A 15,000-nucleotide genomic window follows, 5' to 3' on the forward strand; every position below is an offset into this window, starting at 1 on the left:
TGTGAGTATTAATTTCGTCTTTTGGCTAGTTTCTACCTTATCAAATGTTAAATATGAGTATTATTTTGGTCTTTGGGCTAGTTTCTACCTTATCAGACGTTAAAATCGGAGTATTAATTTGGCCTTTGGGCTAGTTCCTACAGGGCAACAAATTCTGTCTAAACTTATTTAGTCTCGTAATCAAATTTTCACTTAAGTTATTTAAAATAACTCAAAACTGATTGGGGTGAGAAAATCTCCCATCATGGTTTTGATGCAATTTCACCTTTTATGAGATTTTTTTTTTTAATGATTTATTTTTATTTTTATGTTGTCATCTAGCACACTCAAATCTCTCCTTTTTTATTTTAATTACCATTTTGAGTGCTAGAAACTAGCAATGACAACGCTTGCCCTTGCACCGGGCATACGATAGGGCCCATCTTGAAATAAGTAAGATACCCCCCCCCCCCCCCCTTCCATTTTTTTAATTTGCATTTGATGCAACTGAAATGATCTCACCCCATTGGCAGATTTGACTTGTTAAAGTGCAGCACACGAGCGTAACACAGCAGACGACACACAACATGAAAACGTGTTTTAATATACACTGCAATGTATTTGCTGGTTACACCCTTGATTTATGGATGCTCTGGGTTTCCCCTGCCTGAGAGAGCTGCTGCGCTGCCTTCAGAGGGCAGATTTAAGGGCCATATCTGGCAGGCTGAGCCGGGCCAAGTGCTGACCTCTGCTAACGCTGCTGCTCTCGCCCCTCTGTGCTAAATGCTACCTGCGGTGTCACATCTGCCCCGGGAAGCCATCCAAAACCGCAGCACCCCGCGTCCCTATGGGACCCACCAAATTAGTAGCAACAATCCCCGGAGAGACTGCCTCCCTGTGTTTTTTTTTTTTTTTTTTTTGCACACACAAACAAGCGCACCAAAATAGTCGACGCCACACACCACACTGAAGAATGCCGGCATGAGGCTGTTTGATTTTGCAGCCACAAAAACAACTCTTTGTGCGGCTAAATTTATCATCTCTCCCTGCCACAGTGTTTCTCTACAGTTCAATATATCTCTTCTCTTTTTCTCTCTCTGTGTGTGTGTGTGTGTGTGTGTGTGTGTGTGTGTGTGTGTGTGTGTGTGTGTGTGTGTGTGTGTGTGTGTGCGTGCGCGCGTGCATTGTTCTTTGTCTGAGCCTTTCCTTCCAGTGAAGGTGCCGGGGTTACCAAGGCTCATCTGTGGCCCCTTTGTCTCTCACGGCAACGGCGGGGTTTATTAACATAAATTAGAATAGCTCGCCGAGAGAGTACCTTGTCGCTATGCGTTACCCACGGCAACCTCTCCTCCACTCTCAATCCACCTGAGCGTGTGTGTGTGTGTGTGTGTGTGTGTGTGTGCGTGCGTGTGGGATTTTGTGCATGTGTGTGTGAGAGAGAGAGACAGAGAGAGAGAGACGGAGAGAAAGAGAGAGAGACAGAGAGAGAGAGCACACACACTCCCCTGCATCTAAATGTGAAACTACTCTGCAATGAGGGAGCCACATCCACACCCATCTCTCCCCCTGTCCTGATTAAAATAAATGGCGCTATCTGCACTGCATGACTCACTACACCGTGGCATTACTATCAGTAATTGAAACATCCAATCACTAGCGAGCCATCAGCCCCTCGCTGCTCCTCTCCATCTGACTTTGTGGCACCTGATTGAACATTCCTCTGTATGCAAGTAATACAAGATATGCCCACGACTTTATATATGCTGCCCGGCCCGCTCTGCAGAGACAAACAAGAATCCTACGACTTTATATATGCTGCCCGGCCCGCTCTGCAGACACAAATAAGAATCCTACGACTTTATATATGCTGCCCGGCCCGCTCTGCAGACACAAATAAGAATCCTACGACTTTATATATGCTGCCCGGCCCGCTCTGCAGAGACAAACAAGAATACCGGCATCAGTGACTGTGCACTTCATGCATATTTTTGTGTGTGCACAATGTATGTCTCTAAATGTGTGTTTTTGCCTGTGTGTGTGTGTGTGTGTGTATTTCTGTGTGTGTGTGTGTGTGTGTGTATGTGTGTGAGTGTGTGTTCCTCTCCACATCCTAAGCAGATACCCAGGGAGAGTCGGGTAGCCTCATTGATTGGTGTTGATTCCGTCTGGGCAGCGAGCAGCAACTGACAGTGGATCTAAGCCGCTGCGAAAGGCAGCCATTAATCTTGGTCCTGTTTAAGCAGCATGTATTAATTTATGTCATTTTTACTAAGTCAGCCAGGGAAGGGCTCCTGCCACTTTATGTCTGACTGTTCATCGTAGTCGGGGGGTGGGGGGATGAGGGGGGAAGGTGATGGGGGGTGCGCACGCTGCCAGAACACCACTTCACCGCACTAGCAGGGTGCCAGGGAAATGACATCCCACACCCTGAATTAAAGGTGATCAACTGCCGGGCCAGACGCCGCCGCCATCGTCACGGCGTCCACGCTAATCTGAAGGGCTGAGAAGCAGGTCTCTCAAATCAAAACACGGAGGAAGAAGAGGGCATTTAAACCGACCCAGATTCCATGCCGTGAAAAATAGACAAAGAACGCGTGCGATCTGGAGACGGTTGTTGTGTTACAGTTTGTACACCAGGAAACATCTCTCAGTAATAAGATCTGCAGGTGTTTCAGCTGCGACGATATGAGGAGATACAGTCTGGTCCTACAGCGCGAGGCAACTCGGCAAGACGGCGGAAAATCCAATCAAATCCAAACGGCACCAATAAGAGAAACAATGGCGGAGGCAATTGCGACTGCAATAATGTGACTGGAGCTGTTTTGTAGACACTAAAAGCTGCTCCAGAGACTAAACATCTGATGAAAAAAGAAGGAAACTCCACTCCGCCGTGGAGCAGATTTCCTCTCTAAAGCAATTTTATATTGGATAAGTGGGGAGGCATTCTTAGCGTAATGGATCTGAATATGATCTCTGTCACAAAACTAAGAACAGAGCCTTTTATTAGAGCCCAGTTTGCAGTATGGCCACTGCCGCTGCATCAGATAACCACATTGAGAAGTGCGGTTAAACAGACTATAGATAGAGACGCAAAACATTCATATGTTTTGTTGAATAACAAACTATAAATAAACAATATAATAAACAAACTATAGATAGAGACGCAATACATTCATGTTTTGTTGAATAGGTATATTTGTTGTATAGGTATAGATAGATACATGCATATGTTTTGTTGAATAGGTATATTTGTTGTATAGGTATAGATAGATACATGCATATGTTTTGTTGAATAGGTATATTTGTTGTATAGATATAGATAGATACATGCATATGTTTTGTTGAATAGGTATATTTGTTGTATACAGTAGGTATAGATAGATACATGCATACAGTATGTTTTGTTGAATATGTATATTTGTTGTATAGGTATAGATAGATACATGCATATGTTTTGTTGAAGAGGTATATTTGTTGTATAGATATAGATAGATACATGCATATGTTTTGTTGAATAGGTATAGATAGATACATGCATATGTTTTGTTGAAGAGGTATATTTGTTGTATAGGTATAGATAGACACATTCATATATTTTGTTGAATAGGTATATTTGTTGTATAGGTATAGATAGATACATTCATATATTTTGTTGAATAGGTATATGTGTTGTATAGGTATAGATAGCTATAGTATAGATAGATACATTCATATATTTTGTTGAAGAGGTATATTTGTTGTATAGGTATAGATAGACACATTCATATATTTTGTTGAAGAGGTATATTTGTTGTATATGTATAGATAGATACATTAATATATTTTGTTGAAGAGGTATATTTGTTGTATATGTATAGATAGATACATTCATATGTTTTGTTGAAGAGGTATATTTGTTGTATAGATATAGATAGATACATTCATATGTTTTGTTGAAGAGGTATATTTGTTGTATAGGTATAGATAGATACATTCTTGTTGAAGAGGTATATTTGTTGTATAGGTATAGATAGATACATTCATATGTTTTGTTGAAGAGGTATATTTGTTGTATAGGTATAGATAGATACATTCTTGTTGAAGAGGTATATTTGTTGTATAGATATAGATAGATACATTCATATGTTTTGTTGAAGAGGTATATTTGTTGTATAGGTATAGATAGATACATTCTTGTTGAAGAGGTATATTTGTTGTATAGATATAGATAGATACATTCATATGTTTTGTTGAAGAGGTATATTTGTTGTATAGGTATAGATAGATACATTCTTGTTGAAGAGGTATATTTGTTGTATAGGTATAGATAGATACATTCATATGTTTTGTTGAATAGTTGAAGTGAAAGATCTCTCGCTGGTTCTGCCCTACTTTTTGTTTCCATCGCTCCTTAGAGGTGAAAGGTTCACATTTTGTTTGATAAATGAAGTGGACATTTACATACACACATACACACACACACACACACACACGCATGCACACACACACGCACGTGCATGCATGCACACACACACACGCACGCACGTGCATGCACGCACACACACACACGCACGCACACACATACGCAATCACACGCACACACGCACGTGCATGCAGGCACGCACACATGCACACACGTGCATGCATGCACACACACACACACGCACACGCACACACACACACGCACGCACGCGCACGCACACACACACACACACACACACACACTCACAGATATGCATGTAAACAAACCAACCCCACCTGAAATCGAGGTGTCAAACTTTGACTTTTTGTTTCCGTTGAAGACTATAAAAAGAGCTGATAAATGGTTCCTACAATTGTGCAAAAGAAACATGCATAAAAACAAACACAAACACACCAAGACCCACCTAGCAACTCACACACACACAGTAACACACCCACACACACCCACACACACCATACATATACACACAGAATATGACCATTCTACACCCAGACCTGTTATCAGAGCTAATTACAACTCCCACCTCAGATATACAGGGCTGTAATTAGCCTCTTAAAACATGATTAACACGTCTCAATTAAGCCACTCAACATTTGCATAATATATTAGCTGTCCTAATTGCAAGTGAGTTTATAACAGAGGACAGGGAACAGAAAACACTAACTGCATCGTGTTGCTTCTCAGGTGTGTCAGTGTGCTGACATTTCTGTTTAAATATGTAGTAGAGAAGGGACGTCCGGGCAGCGCAGAGGTAGATTCCCTGCCTACCGATCATGGGGGTTGCAGGTTCGAGCCCCCGTGTTACCTCCGGCTTGGTTGGGCATCCATACAGGCAGAATTGGCCGTGTCTGTGGGTAGGAAGCCAGATTAAGGGTATGTGTCCTGGTCACTGCACTAGTGCCTCCTCTGGTCTATCGGGACGCCTGTTTGAGGGGAGGTGAACTGGGGGGGGGCATAGCATTATCCTCCCACGCACTACGTCCTGCCGGTGAAACTCCTCATTGACTGCACATGTATAGCAACGACTGGGACACCCTCAAATGGAATTGGCCAAGTACAGTTGCGGAGAAAATGGGGGACAAGAAAATCTCCTACTGTACATGCGAAAATGGGAGTCTGGTCTATTTATGTATGATATATTTCACATTACATACAAAAATAAACTTCTAATCAGCACAGCCCTGCTCATAGTAGCTATCAAAATATATGTTCATTATAATTCGCCGAGATAAACATTTGAAGTGAGTGGTGGAAGACTTCCCTCTGAACTCGCAATCAAAGCGCAGCAACGTTTTCTCAGGGAAACTTCACACGTGTTCTGAAGTTATTTATTTGAAGTTATTTATGAGAGAACAGACCCCAGTCCTGGTCCGTCTTATTTCCGTGGAAACTAAACATGGGGGGGGGGGGGGGGGGGGATAAACTGCTGCTTCGGCACTTCCAAGCCGGGGACAGATATACAGTCTCCCGGCTAGCGCGGCGAAACCAAGGACATAGCCATTAGTTTCAGGACAGCGCCACATTGGAGACTAATGCCTCCATCTGTCACTGGAGATGAGAGGAGAGTAACAAAGAGAGGCAACACTAACCTCTGAACTCATCATGGACAGCCATGTCAATTAAACACTGAAAAACAGCAGCACTGGGAGCCATAGTAGCCGGCCTAGGCACTGCTTCATGGGAGCTCAACTACCTCCGTCAGCGTTTGATGTCGCCGCTGAGAAAAGACCATAGACAGAGTTTTGATCTGGCACGGTGAGATGTTCCTACACATACAATTGGCTGTGTCTGACGCTGCAGGTGGGAAGCCGTGGGGGGTGGGGGGGGGGTAACCGGGTAATAGCGTGATCCTCCCACACACTACTTCCTGCCGGTGAAGCTCCTCGCTGTCAGGTGAAATGAAGCGACTGGCGACTGGACATGTGTCGGAGGAAGCATGTGCTAGTCTACAACTCTCCCCAGATCGGCAGAGCGGGTGGAGCAACGACCGGAACAGCAGGGGGAATTGGCCGAAAATTTTGGGGCGAAAATGGGAGAAACCCCCCAAAATAAAATAAATTTAATTCTGACACTGCATCACCTCCTTATTCACTTCACACTGCATCACCATGCACCTCCATATTCACTTCAAGTGCGCCAACGGATCATTTTCAGCACAGTTATGGAAACTAATGTCATTGCTTCGTGCTAACGAAAGGAGGCAATCTTCTCTGCATGCCTCAGTCTTTGAATCTGCACAGCTGTACTTTTGCTGAATATATGTAAAAGGCAGTGTACATGTCAAATGGCCAGCGTGGGCCGCAGGGCTGGGGTGAGTGGGACCAGCAGATCCAGTAGATCTGGGGTGAGTGAGACCAGCAGATCCAGTAGATCTGGGGTGAGTGGGACCAGCAGATCCAGTAGATCTGGGGTGAGTGAGACCAGCAGATCCAGTAGATCTGGGGTGAGTGTGACCAGCAGATCCAGTAGGTCTGAAGCTTTAGTGAGACCAGCAGATCCAGTAGGTCTGAAGCTTTAGTGGGACCAGCAGATCCAGTAGGTCTGAAGCTTTAGTGAGACCAGCAGATTCAGTAGGTCTGAAGCTTTAGTGAGACCAGCAGATCCAGTAGGTCTGAAGCTTTAGTGAGACCAGCAGATCCAGTAGGTCTGAAGCTTTAGTGAGACCAGCAGATCCAGTAGGTCTGAAGCTTTAGTGAGACCAGCAGATCCAGTAGGTCTGAAGCTTTAGTGAGACCAGCAGATCCAGTAGGTCTGAAGCTTTAGTGAGACCAGCAGATCCAGTAGGTCTGAAGCTTTAGTGGGACCAGCAGATCCAGTAGGTCTGAAGCTTTAGTGAGACCAGCAGATCCAGTAGGTCTGAAGCTTTAGTGAGACCAGCAGATCCAGTAGGTCTGAAGCTTTAGTGAGATCAGCAGATCCAGTGGGTCTGAAGCTTTAGTGAGACCAGCAGATCCAGTAGGTCTGAAGCTTTAGTGAGACCAGCAGATCCAGTAGGTCTGAAGCTTTAGTGAGACCAGCAGATCCAGTAGGTCTGAAGCTTTAGTGAGATCAGCAGATCCAGTGGGTCTGAAGCTCTGATAAGTTCAAGCGGTGTAATACATGATCCGTCTGATCACATTAGTCATGCAGCAGCTCTCCATTTGACCCAAGCCTGCATGGAGTAATGTGAGGCTGTTGACACAAGACCGACCCGATGAAACAGGCCCACAGAGAGAGAGAGAGAGAGAGGGAGAGAGAGAGGGAGAGAGAGAGAGAGAGAGATAGAGAGAGATAGAGGGAGTGGGAGAGAGAAAGAGAGAGAGAGAGAGACAGACAGAGATAGAGAGAAAGAGAGAGAGAGAGAGGGAGGGAGAGAGAGAGAGAGAGAGACTGGGCCTGAAATTTGACACCCAGAGAAACATGGACTTGGTGTCTGGCTTCTCTTACTCAGTCAACCTGTACGTGCCAGCTCCACTTGCTGTAATGGTTCCACACAAACAACTGTGGCGGCAGGATGTGAAGCAAACACAGGAACACATCTCTCTAAGTGCTCTCAGGAACTTTAGAAGCAGCCATGATAGTTCCTGCAAAACTACAAAAAAAATAAAAAAGAAGAAGACGAGTGGGGCCGGCGAGCAGCAAGCGTTTTTGTGAAATATAACACGTGTAGCACAGAAAAAAAAGAAAAAAGAGAGTCTATAAGTGGTAACATAAGCCTCCGCCGTCGCGTTTCCAGAGCCTGTGTGCAAACCTCTGCTTGTTTAAGCTTGCTAAATACTCTCCCTATGACACCACCCGACCCCATGCTGCAAATATATGGGGTGGGCGGGGTCAGGGGTGGGGGTGGGTGGGGGGGCGGGGTCAGGGGTGGGGGTGGGTGGGGTCAGAAGTTAAGGCATGCACCCCTGCCTTGTTTGTCAGCTGCTTGCCAATGGAAGCCTCACTGCTGCAGCGGGTCCATATTGCATTGCATGCTGTCAACACGCACCCGCCACCAACATACCAGGAAGGAGGGGGGGGGGGGGGGAGAAACCCGCGGACACATGCATTGCACAACAACTGACATGCAAACACAATGTAGCATTTCTATATATAAGCATCACTTTGCCTCTATGTTCAGTCAAAAGGTATATATGGCGGGCGGGTGGTATAGGAGGAGGGCTGGTGAATCCTCTGAACTCCTGTACGAGTCTTCCCCACCGCTTGCAATTCTCCTGGCTGCAACAATGTAAAAGCGGGGAGACGCTGACTCTTTATAAAGAATATAAAAAAAGACCTGACAAATTACAGCCTGTACTCCGCTCGCATATACGACTGCACTCAGCACATTGGGCTGTAAATGCCATGGTGAAGGTTTGACTCATTTTCTCTGTCGCTGCAGAAGAGAGAGGATTTTCAGTTTCGTCTGCACAAAGATGAGCCGCGCACTTTACATTTAGAAACAGTCAGATAGCCATTAAGTCTTTCATTCCCTCGCTAAATATTATCGGCCGTCCTTAACATTTAAATACTACTCATACGATCGTCGTCCTTAACATTTAAATACTACTATATATGATCGTCGTCGTTAACATTTAAATACTATCGCGTCGTCTTTATAACAATAATTTACAGCTTGATGATAAGTCACAGGATGGAATGTGTTGATAGTCCAAACTTTTGAATATAAAAAAAGACCTGGTTCATTAAGTTTGTACTGTAAAAAAAAAAGAAGAAGAAGAAAAGGAAAGAAACTATGTCAAAATGACGTTCATTGCCAAACTTGGTCCTAAACAGAGGGAGTGTTTGCAGGCCAAGGGGAGCCTAGTCAGAAGCTCTCTGATCCCCTGGTTTGCCAAGAACGGTGGGAAGACAGGAGAGGCAGGCAGGCAGGCAGGCAGGCAGGCAGGCAGGCAGGCAGGCAGGCAGGCAGGCAGGGGGAAACGCCAGGAGAAGGTCCAAGTTACTTTGTTCTTCCTTTTGGAAACGAACTCTGTTTGAACCCAGAGAGACGCCAGACAGTTTACAAAGAGCCAGGCATTACTCTCTCTCTCTCTCTCTCTCTCTCTCTCTCACACTGGACTTTCCTGAGCCTCACGTTTAAGAAGTATAGGGCCCCAGTCTTCTGTAGCTTCCCTCTTTCACAGGCTGGACCTCCATCAATTTTAGTGAAAAACCCCCCCAAAGTGTCTGCTGCTACTTCCTGGTGCCAGACTCTGACTCACAGGGATAAAATGTCAGTGAATAACAGTTGGTGGCAAATGAAGGAAGATGGTATATTGTCTCCTTATAGCAGCCGTGTGTTTTATTTTCAACCGTCTACAGGGAAGTTGGTAGGCTAGCTTGTAATCCAGCAACAGAGAGAAATAAACGTCACCCCAGCAGACAGACAAAGCGACTCTCTCGCTGAGCTAAGAGGCGGCTTTCAAAGTTGTGTTTCACAGATAAGGTTATATTAGAGATTTGGTTGTGTTTTCCCTATCTTGAAAAGCAATCTCGTAAAGCAATGGGATCTGAACTATATTCCTCAGAGATGTAGCCACAGGGCTTTCGTCATGTGAGTTGTTCTTCTCTTTAATCTGCTGTTAAGTGAGTCATAATTCACACAACATTCCTTTTCATGCCTTTGACCCTGGTTGCAAACACAAACAGAGAAACCCCTCTGACCTGCCTCTGCATGTAAAACAGCTCACTTAGGCAAACAGCGTCAAACCATGGGCCAAGGAAAGCAGAGAGGGGCTGAGAAACGCAGCCAGAAAAGACCCAAATGTCAGCATGAAAACACTCCCAGCCCAGTGACAGCAGCTCATCTGGGGCCGGTCCTATTCAAACGGCTGGCGTGTGACCTTTGTCAGGCAAAATGGCAGCGACCGGGTTTGATGCCAAATCAATTTACCGTGTCACAAATAAGGAATTTTTGAGCCCAAATAAATCCACATGTATCCGCCCCCCCCTCCCGACAATAATAAAATAAAGATGCAAATGGGAGTGATGCTAACAGCCTACGAAGAATGTGCTATTTCTCATTTGGCAGGATTGTTGGATTGCCTTACTGATATTATATAATTTCCTCCACAATTTCACTCAGTATAAAGTGCAAGAAGCAACAAAAGTCTCAGAACAAGCTTGTCTCCGTGTGAACAAAAGGAAAGGATCTTACCTGTTTTCTCCTTTATTTCACACAAGACATTGAAGAGAGCAGGTTTCATTCTGTGGCAGTTCAGTGCATGTTTCCTAAAAAGATCCAAAATCAATCATATTCAAACAAGTGGCAATAACAGTGATTTAGATCAATGATTAGAATGAGCTCCAATGAAAATACACGATCAAGATTAAATATCCTCCTTCACTCAGTGCCATTAAAACTGTTTCTAATGATGGCTAACAAGCCATTTATAAACACTTCAGGACCCATTTCATAGCCTATAAGGAGAAGGTTAATAATGTTCAGACTTGGTCCACATTCTCGAATCAATTGTTTTTGCCTCACTACTAGTGTCTTTAAACCTTGGGATATAGTCATTTGCTTACAAATATTATGCAACAATTAAAATGTAGAATAATCACTGATTTATAGCGTAAGAGGCACATCCTCAAATGTATTTTTGCACTATTCTGGTATTAATTTTATGATCATAAAGAGTGTCTTAGATCAAAACTATCCAAGAGGATCTGCAACATGTAGAGCACAAGATTATATTGCTCCTTTGGAAGCAAAGCAGTGTACATGAGAAACTGAAGTGGCAAGGTGCTCCACAGTTTAAAAACCTTTGCAACAGACAATTATAATCTCCAATAATAGTGCAATAATTCACAGTTTTGACCACATTCTTCAATCCAAAAGTTGCTGCTTCACAAAACGAAATATGATAGTGACAAGTTTGTATATTAAGGTATTTATCCCCAGCGCGGTCATGGCACTTCGGTGGGCGTAATTGCTTTGATTTAAAGGCAGTCTTGATACAAAACCACAATGTTATTCTACCTTAACACCCCCCTCTCTCTCCGCTCTCTGATGAATACAACTCTTTAGCGGGGCTCACCTCGCCTGTGCTTCGTCTAGGCTTTGGTCTGTGATGGTCATGATTTGCTGTAATATGTCTCCGATGTCCTGTTTTCTCCCGTCTCCGTCCGTCCCCGCCGTGCCATCCTGCATATGCAGGCCGGGGTGTCCGGCCATGCCTACCCCGTGGGAGTGCATCAACCGAGGCTGATCGTCCATCCTTGACCACGGTCTCTGCTTGGTCGCTTCGCCCCTCCAACTGACAAGCACTTTCTTTTTTTATATATTTTTAATAATGGGTAGAAGAAGAAAAAAAAACAAGAGAATATCCTTGGAAATTCCTTTGGATGCGTCTCTCACACCGCACGACTCTCCTCCCTTTTTCCTTGGTAAGCTTTTCTGGATTTGGGAGGAGGGCGACTGACAAACCCTCTCGCTGCCTCTCCCCTCTCTCTCTCTCGTCTCGTCCTCTCGCTCCCAGCTGGTTTAGGTGAAATCTGATCTCAATAGCTGCTTTTGGCTTTGGCCACTCCTGCACCGCTACTGTAGGAAGGAGGGAGGGGAGAAAAAAAACACAGCATTCAACATTAAAGGCGCCTATAATGTGATTAAAAGTGGAGCCGCGCGTTCTGCGCCCTGCTATAGGAAATCTCCGATGTAGTCAAAAAGCTTGATGCGCCAAAAACGCGCAAAGAGTCACTCCGCCTTTGAAGGGTTGGTTGTTGGATACAAAGTAACACCAACTGTTATTGTTTCGCTTATGTCTGTCTGGCTAACAAACTGACTCATAACCAGAGTATGGATAAACAGCCTCCGCCCCTCAAAGCGACGATTGGCGAAGGAGGGATCGAGCGCGCAAGTCCCACCTCGCTCCTCTCCTCTCTGAACGCGTCAATCATGTTCGCGGTGGGGAAGGTGGGCCGCGGTAATAAACATAAAGAGATGTGACCAGACTGTGATGGATCGAGTGTGAATATGTAGCCTAATAAATAATTGTGAGTGACTGGCAGTGGAGCTCTGACCCAACAGGACAGCATCATGGTGGCGCTTGGAAATAGACACTCTGTCAACAACACAATATATGTCCCTGCTGAATATTTACATCCATATAACCAATCAAAGACATAGTAAATCAAAAACGAAGATTATTGTAATATACAGCATCTCTCGTGGGTAGATGGTGAGTAGTAACATTTTTATTAGGCTTATGTCATATAGAGCAATTGTTATAACAATGTATTGGCTTCCCCCCAGTGTACCATGAATGGCAGCTCATATCCCCATCTAACCTGTATCCATCCTGGGACACATGGTCCACATGATCTTTCCTTTTTTTGCTACAATTTTATTTGGCTACAATTTAAATTTTTTATTACAATTTTAATTTTTGCTAATTTCTTTAGCCAATCAGCGCCTAGCCACACTACTATTAGCTACAATACAGATATGTTGCAATTTGAAAAAAGCTTTGATCTATCTATGTTGTATCCAAAATGCTTTGCTTCTTTTAATGGCCAGTGTGAAATCGATCCGTCAGTTTTCTCATTAGGTGTTGTTGAATAGGGGAAGCAGTAATTGTCACAAGGGGCAGGCTGGAGCATGAGGCTGGTGACAGCAGTCTGACTGTCTATCAGGCACTGCAGGGCTAACACAGGCACATCAGGCACTGCAGGGCTAACACAGGCACTGCAGGGCTAGCACAGGCACATCAGGCACTGCAGGGCTAATACAGGCACAGCAGGGCTAACACAGGCACATCAGGCACTGCAGGGCTAATACAGGCACAGCAGGGCTAACACAGGCACATCAGGCAGTGCAGGGCTAATACAGGCACTGCAGGGCTAACACAGGCACATCAGGCACTGCAGGGCTAACACAGGCACATCAGGCACTGCAGGGCTAACACAGGCACATCAGGCACAGCAGGGCTAACACAGGCACATCAGGCACTGCAGGGCTAACACAGGCACATCAGGCACAGCAGGGCTAACACAGGCACATCAGGCACTGCAGGGCTAACACAGACACTGCAGGGCTAACACAGACACATCAGGCAGTGCAGGGCTAATACAGACACTGCAGGCAGTGCAGGGCTAATACAGGCACAGCAGGGCTAACACAGGCACATCAGGCAGTGCAGGGCTAATACAGGCACTGCAGGGCTAACACAGGCACATCAGGCACTGCAGGGCTAACACAGGCACATCAGGCACTGCAGGGCTAGCACAGGCACAGCAGGCACTGCAGGGCTAACACAGGCAATGCAGGGCTAACACAGGCACAGCAGCAGCCCTGCACTAGAGGAGGCATTCTCCTTTGATTTCCTGTTTTGAAAGAGTCGCACCGTGATGGACGCTTATCTTTGTCTTGTACATCTTGCAGAGAAGAAGTGGGTGCTGGTGTCATGGTGCTGGTGTCATGGTGCTGGTGTCATGTCGTCGTATAAGCCTGCTCACTTTATTGGAGGGGGGAGAAGTGTTGATCAGACATTGGCAGACATGACATTTTCTCTCAGGCAAGTTTTTGTCCATATATATATTTGTATTCTTGTATAATGCTTATCCAACAGTTTACAGCACGATGTCGTACGTTTTAAATATACGATACAACACAATCATGTTTGGTTTTATTCCTGAAATGTTCCTGAGCAGCTGGCCCTCCCACACAAGTCTCATAATATCGCCTGAAGATTCAAACAAAGTTGGGTCGATGTGGGTGAAATCTAATGCAAACTGTTTATTCTGTTGGCTCTAAATTCAGATCTGTGCCATTGTAAAGCCTGGAGACAGATATGACCTTAGTGCTTGGATGGTTTTGGGAAAGTAAATCTGAATAGAATAAATAAGACCTTGTTTTCTGGCTGATTATATTCAGAAAAAATACCGCGTTTCAGCCTTAATGAAAGAAAAATCATCTGACTTTGCATATTGCTCCATTCAAACAAAATGTGTTGTTGCAGCAGTTATAATGCTGCAAAAAAATAATAAGTGGGATTTGATTACAATTGCAAATGAATCTGATGTGGGGGGAGGGGTCTTATAAACAGTAGATGTTTGTCTGGTTTCTTCCATAAATTTGGGAGTTGTTTTTCTAAGACTAGAAATCTTAATGTCGAGCATTTCTATATTTCTATATTTCCTCTAGAGATGTGATGAATGTGTGCTGAGTCCACAGCACATGTTCCTCTAACAGGGCCAGGCTCAAACAAGGGGGCACGGTAAGTTACTCGGGACACAGAGCTCTGCGGGTCGGGGGCAGGGTAAGTTACTGGGAACACAGAGCTCTGCGGGTCTGGGGCAGGGTAAGTTACTCGGGGCACAGAGCGCTGCGGGTCGGGGGCAGGGTAAGTTACTGGGGACACAGAGCTCTGCGGGTCAGGGCAGGGTAAGTTACTCGGGACACAGAGCGCTGCGGGTCGGGGGCAGGGTAAGTTACTCGGGACACAGAGCTCTGCGGGTCGGGGGCAGGGTAAGTTACTCGGGACACAGAGCTCTGCGGGTCGGGGCAGGGTAAGTTACTCAGTGCACAGAGTGCTGTGGGTCGGGGCAGGGTAAGTTACTCGGGACACAGAGCTCTGCGGGTCGGGGGCAGGGTAAGT

General features: G+C 45.2%; 1 protein-coding gene across 5 annotated transcripts in view; it reads right to left on the reverse strand.

Moving 5' to 3' along the window:
* The window catches only part of pbx1a (pre-B-cell leukemia homeobox 1a), a 104,399-nt gene that overhangs the window by 57,118 nt on the left and 32,281 nt on the right, over positions 1–15,000 (reverse strand). For 4 of the 5 annotated variants that reach the window (XM_083659269.1, XM_083659271.1, XM_083659272.1 and 1 more), the window contains exons 3-4: positions 11,443–11,945; positions 10,560–10,633 (exon numbers count right to left, since the gene is read on the reverse strand). In XM_083659269.1, the coding sequence (XP_083515395.1) occupies positions 10,560–10,633; positions 11,443–11,621 (253 nt within the window). In that variant the 5' untranslated portion in view covers positions 11,622–11,945. Of the gene's footprint in view, positions 1–10,559; positions 10,634–11,442; positions 12,103–15,000 lie in introns of those variants that run through there. The other variant, XM_083659270.1, reaches the window with a different exon arrangement.

The sequence above is a fragment of the Poromitra crassiceps genome, assembly GCF_964638095.1.
Source record: "Poromitra crassiceps genome assembly, chromosome: 23".
Lineage (NCBI taxonomy): Eukaryota > Metazoa > Chordata > Actinopteri > Beryciformes > Melamphaidae > Poromitra > Poromitra crassiceps.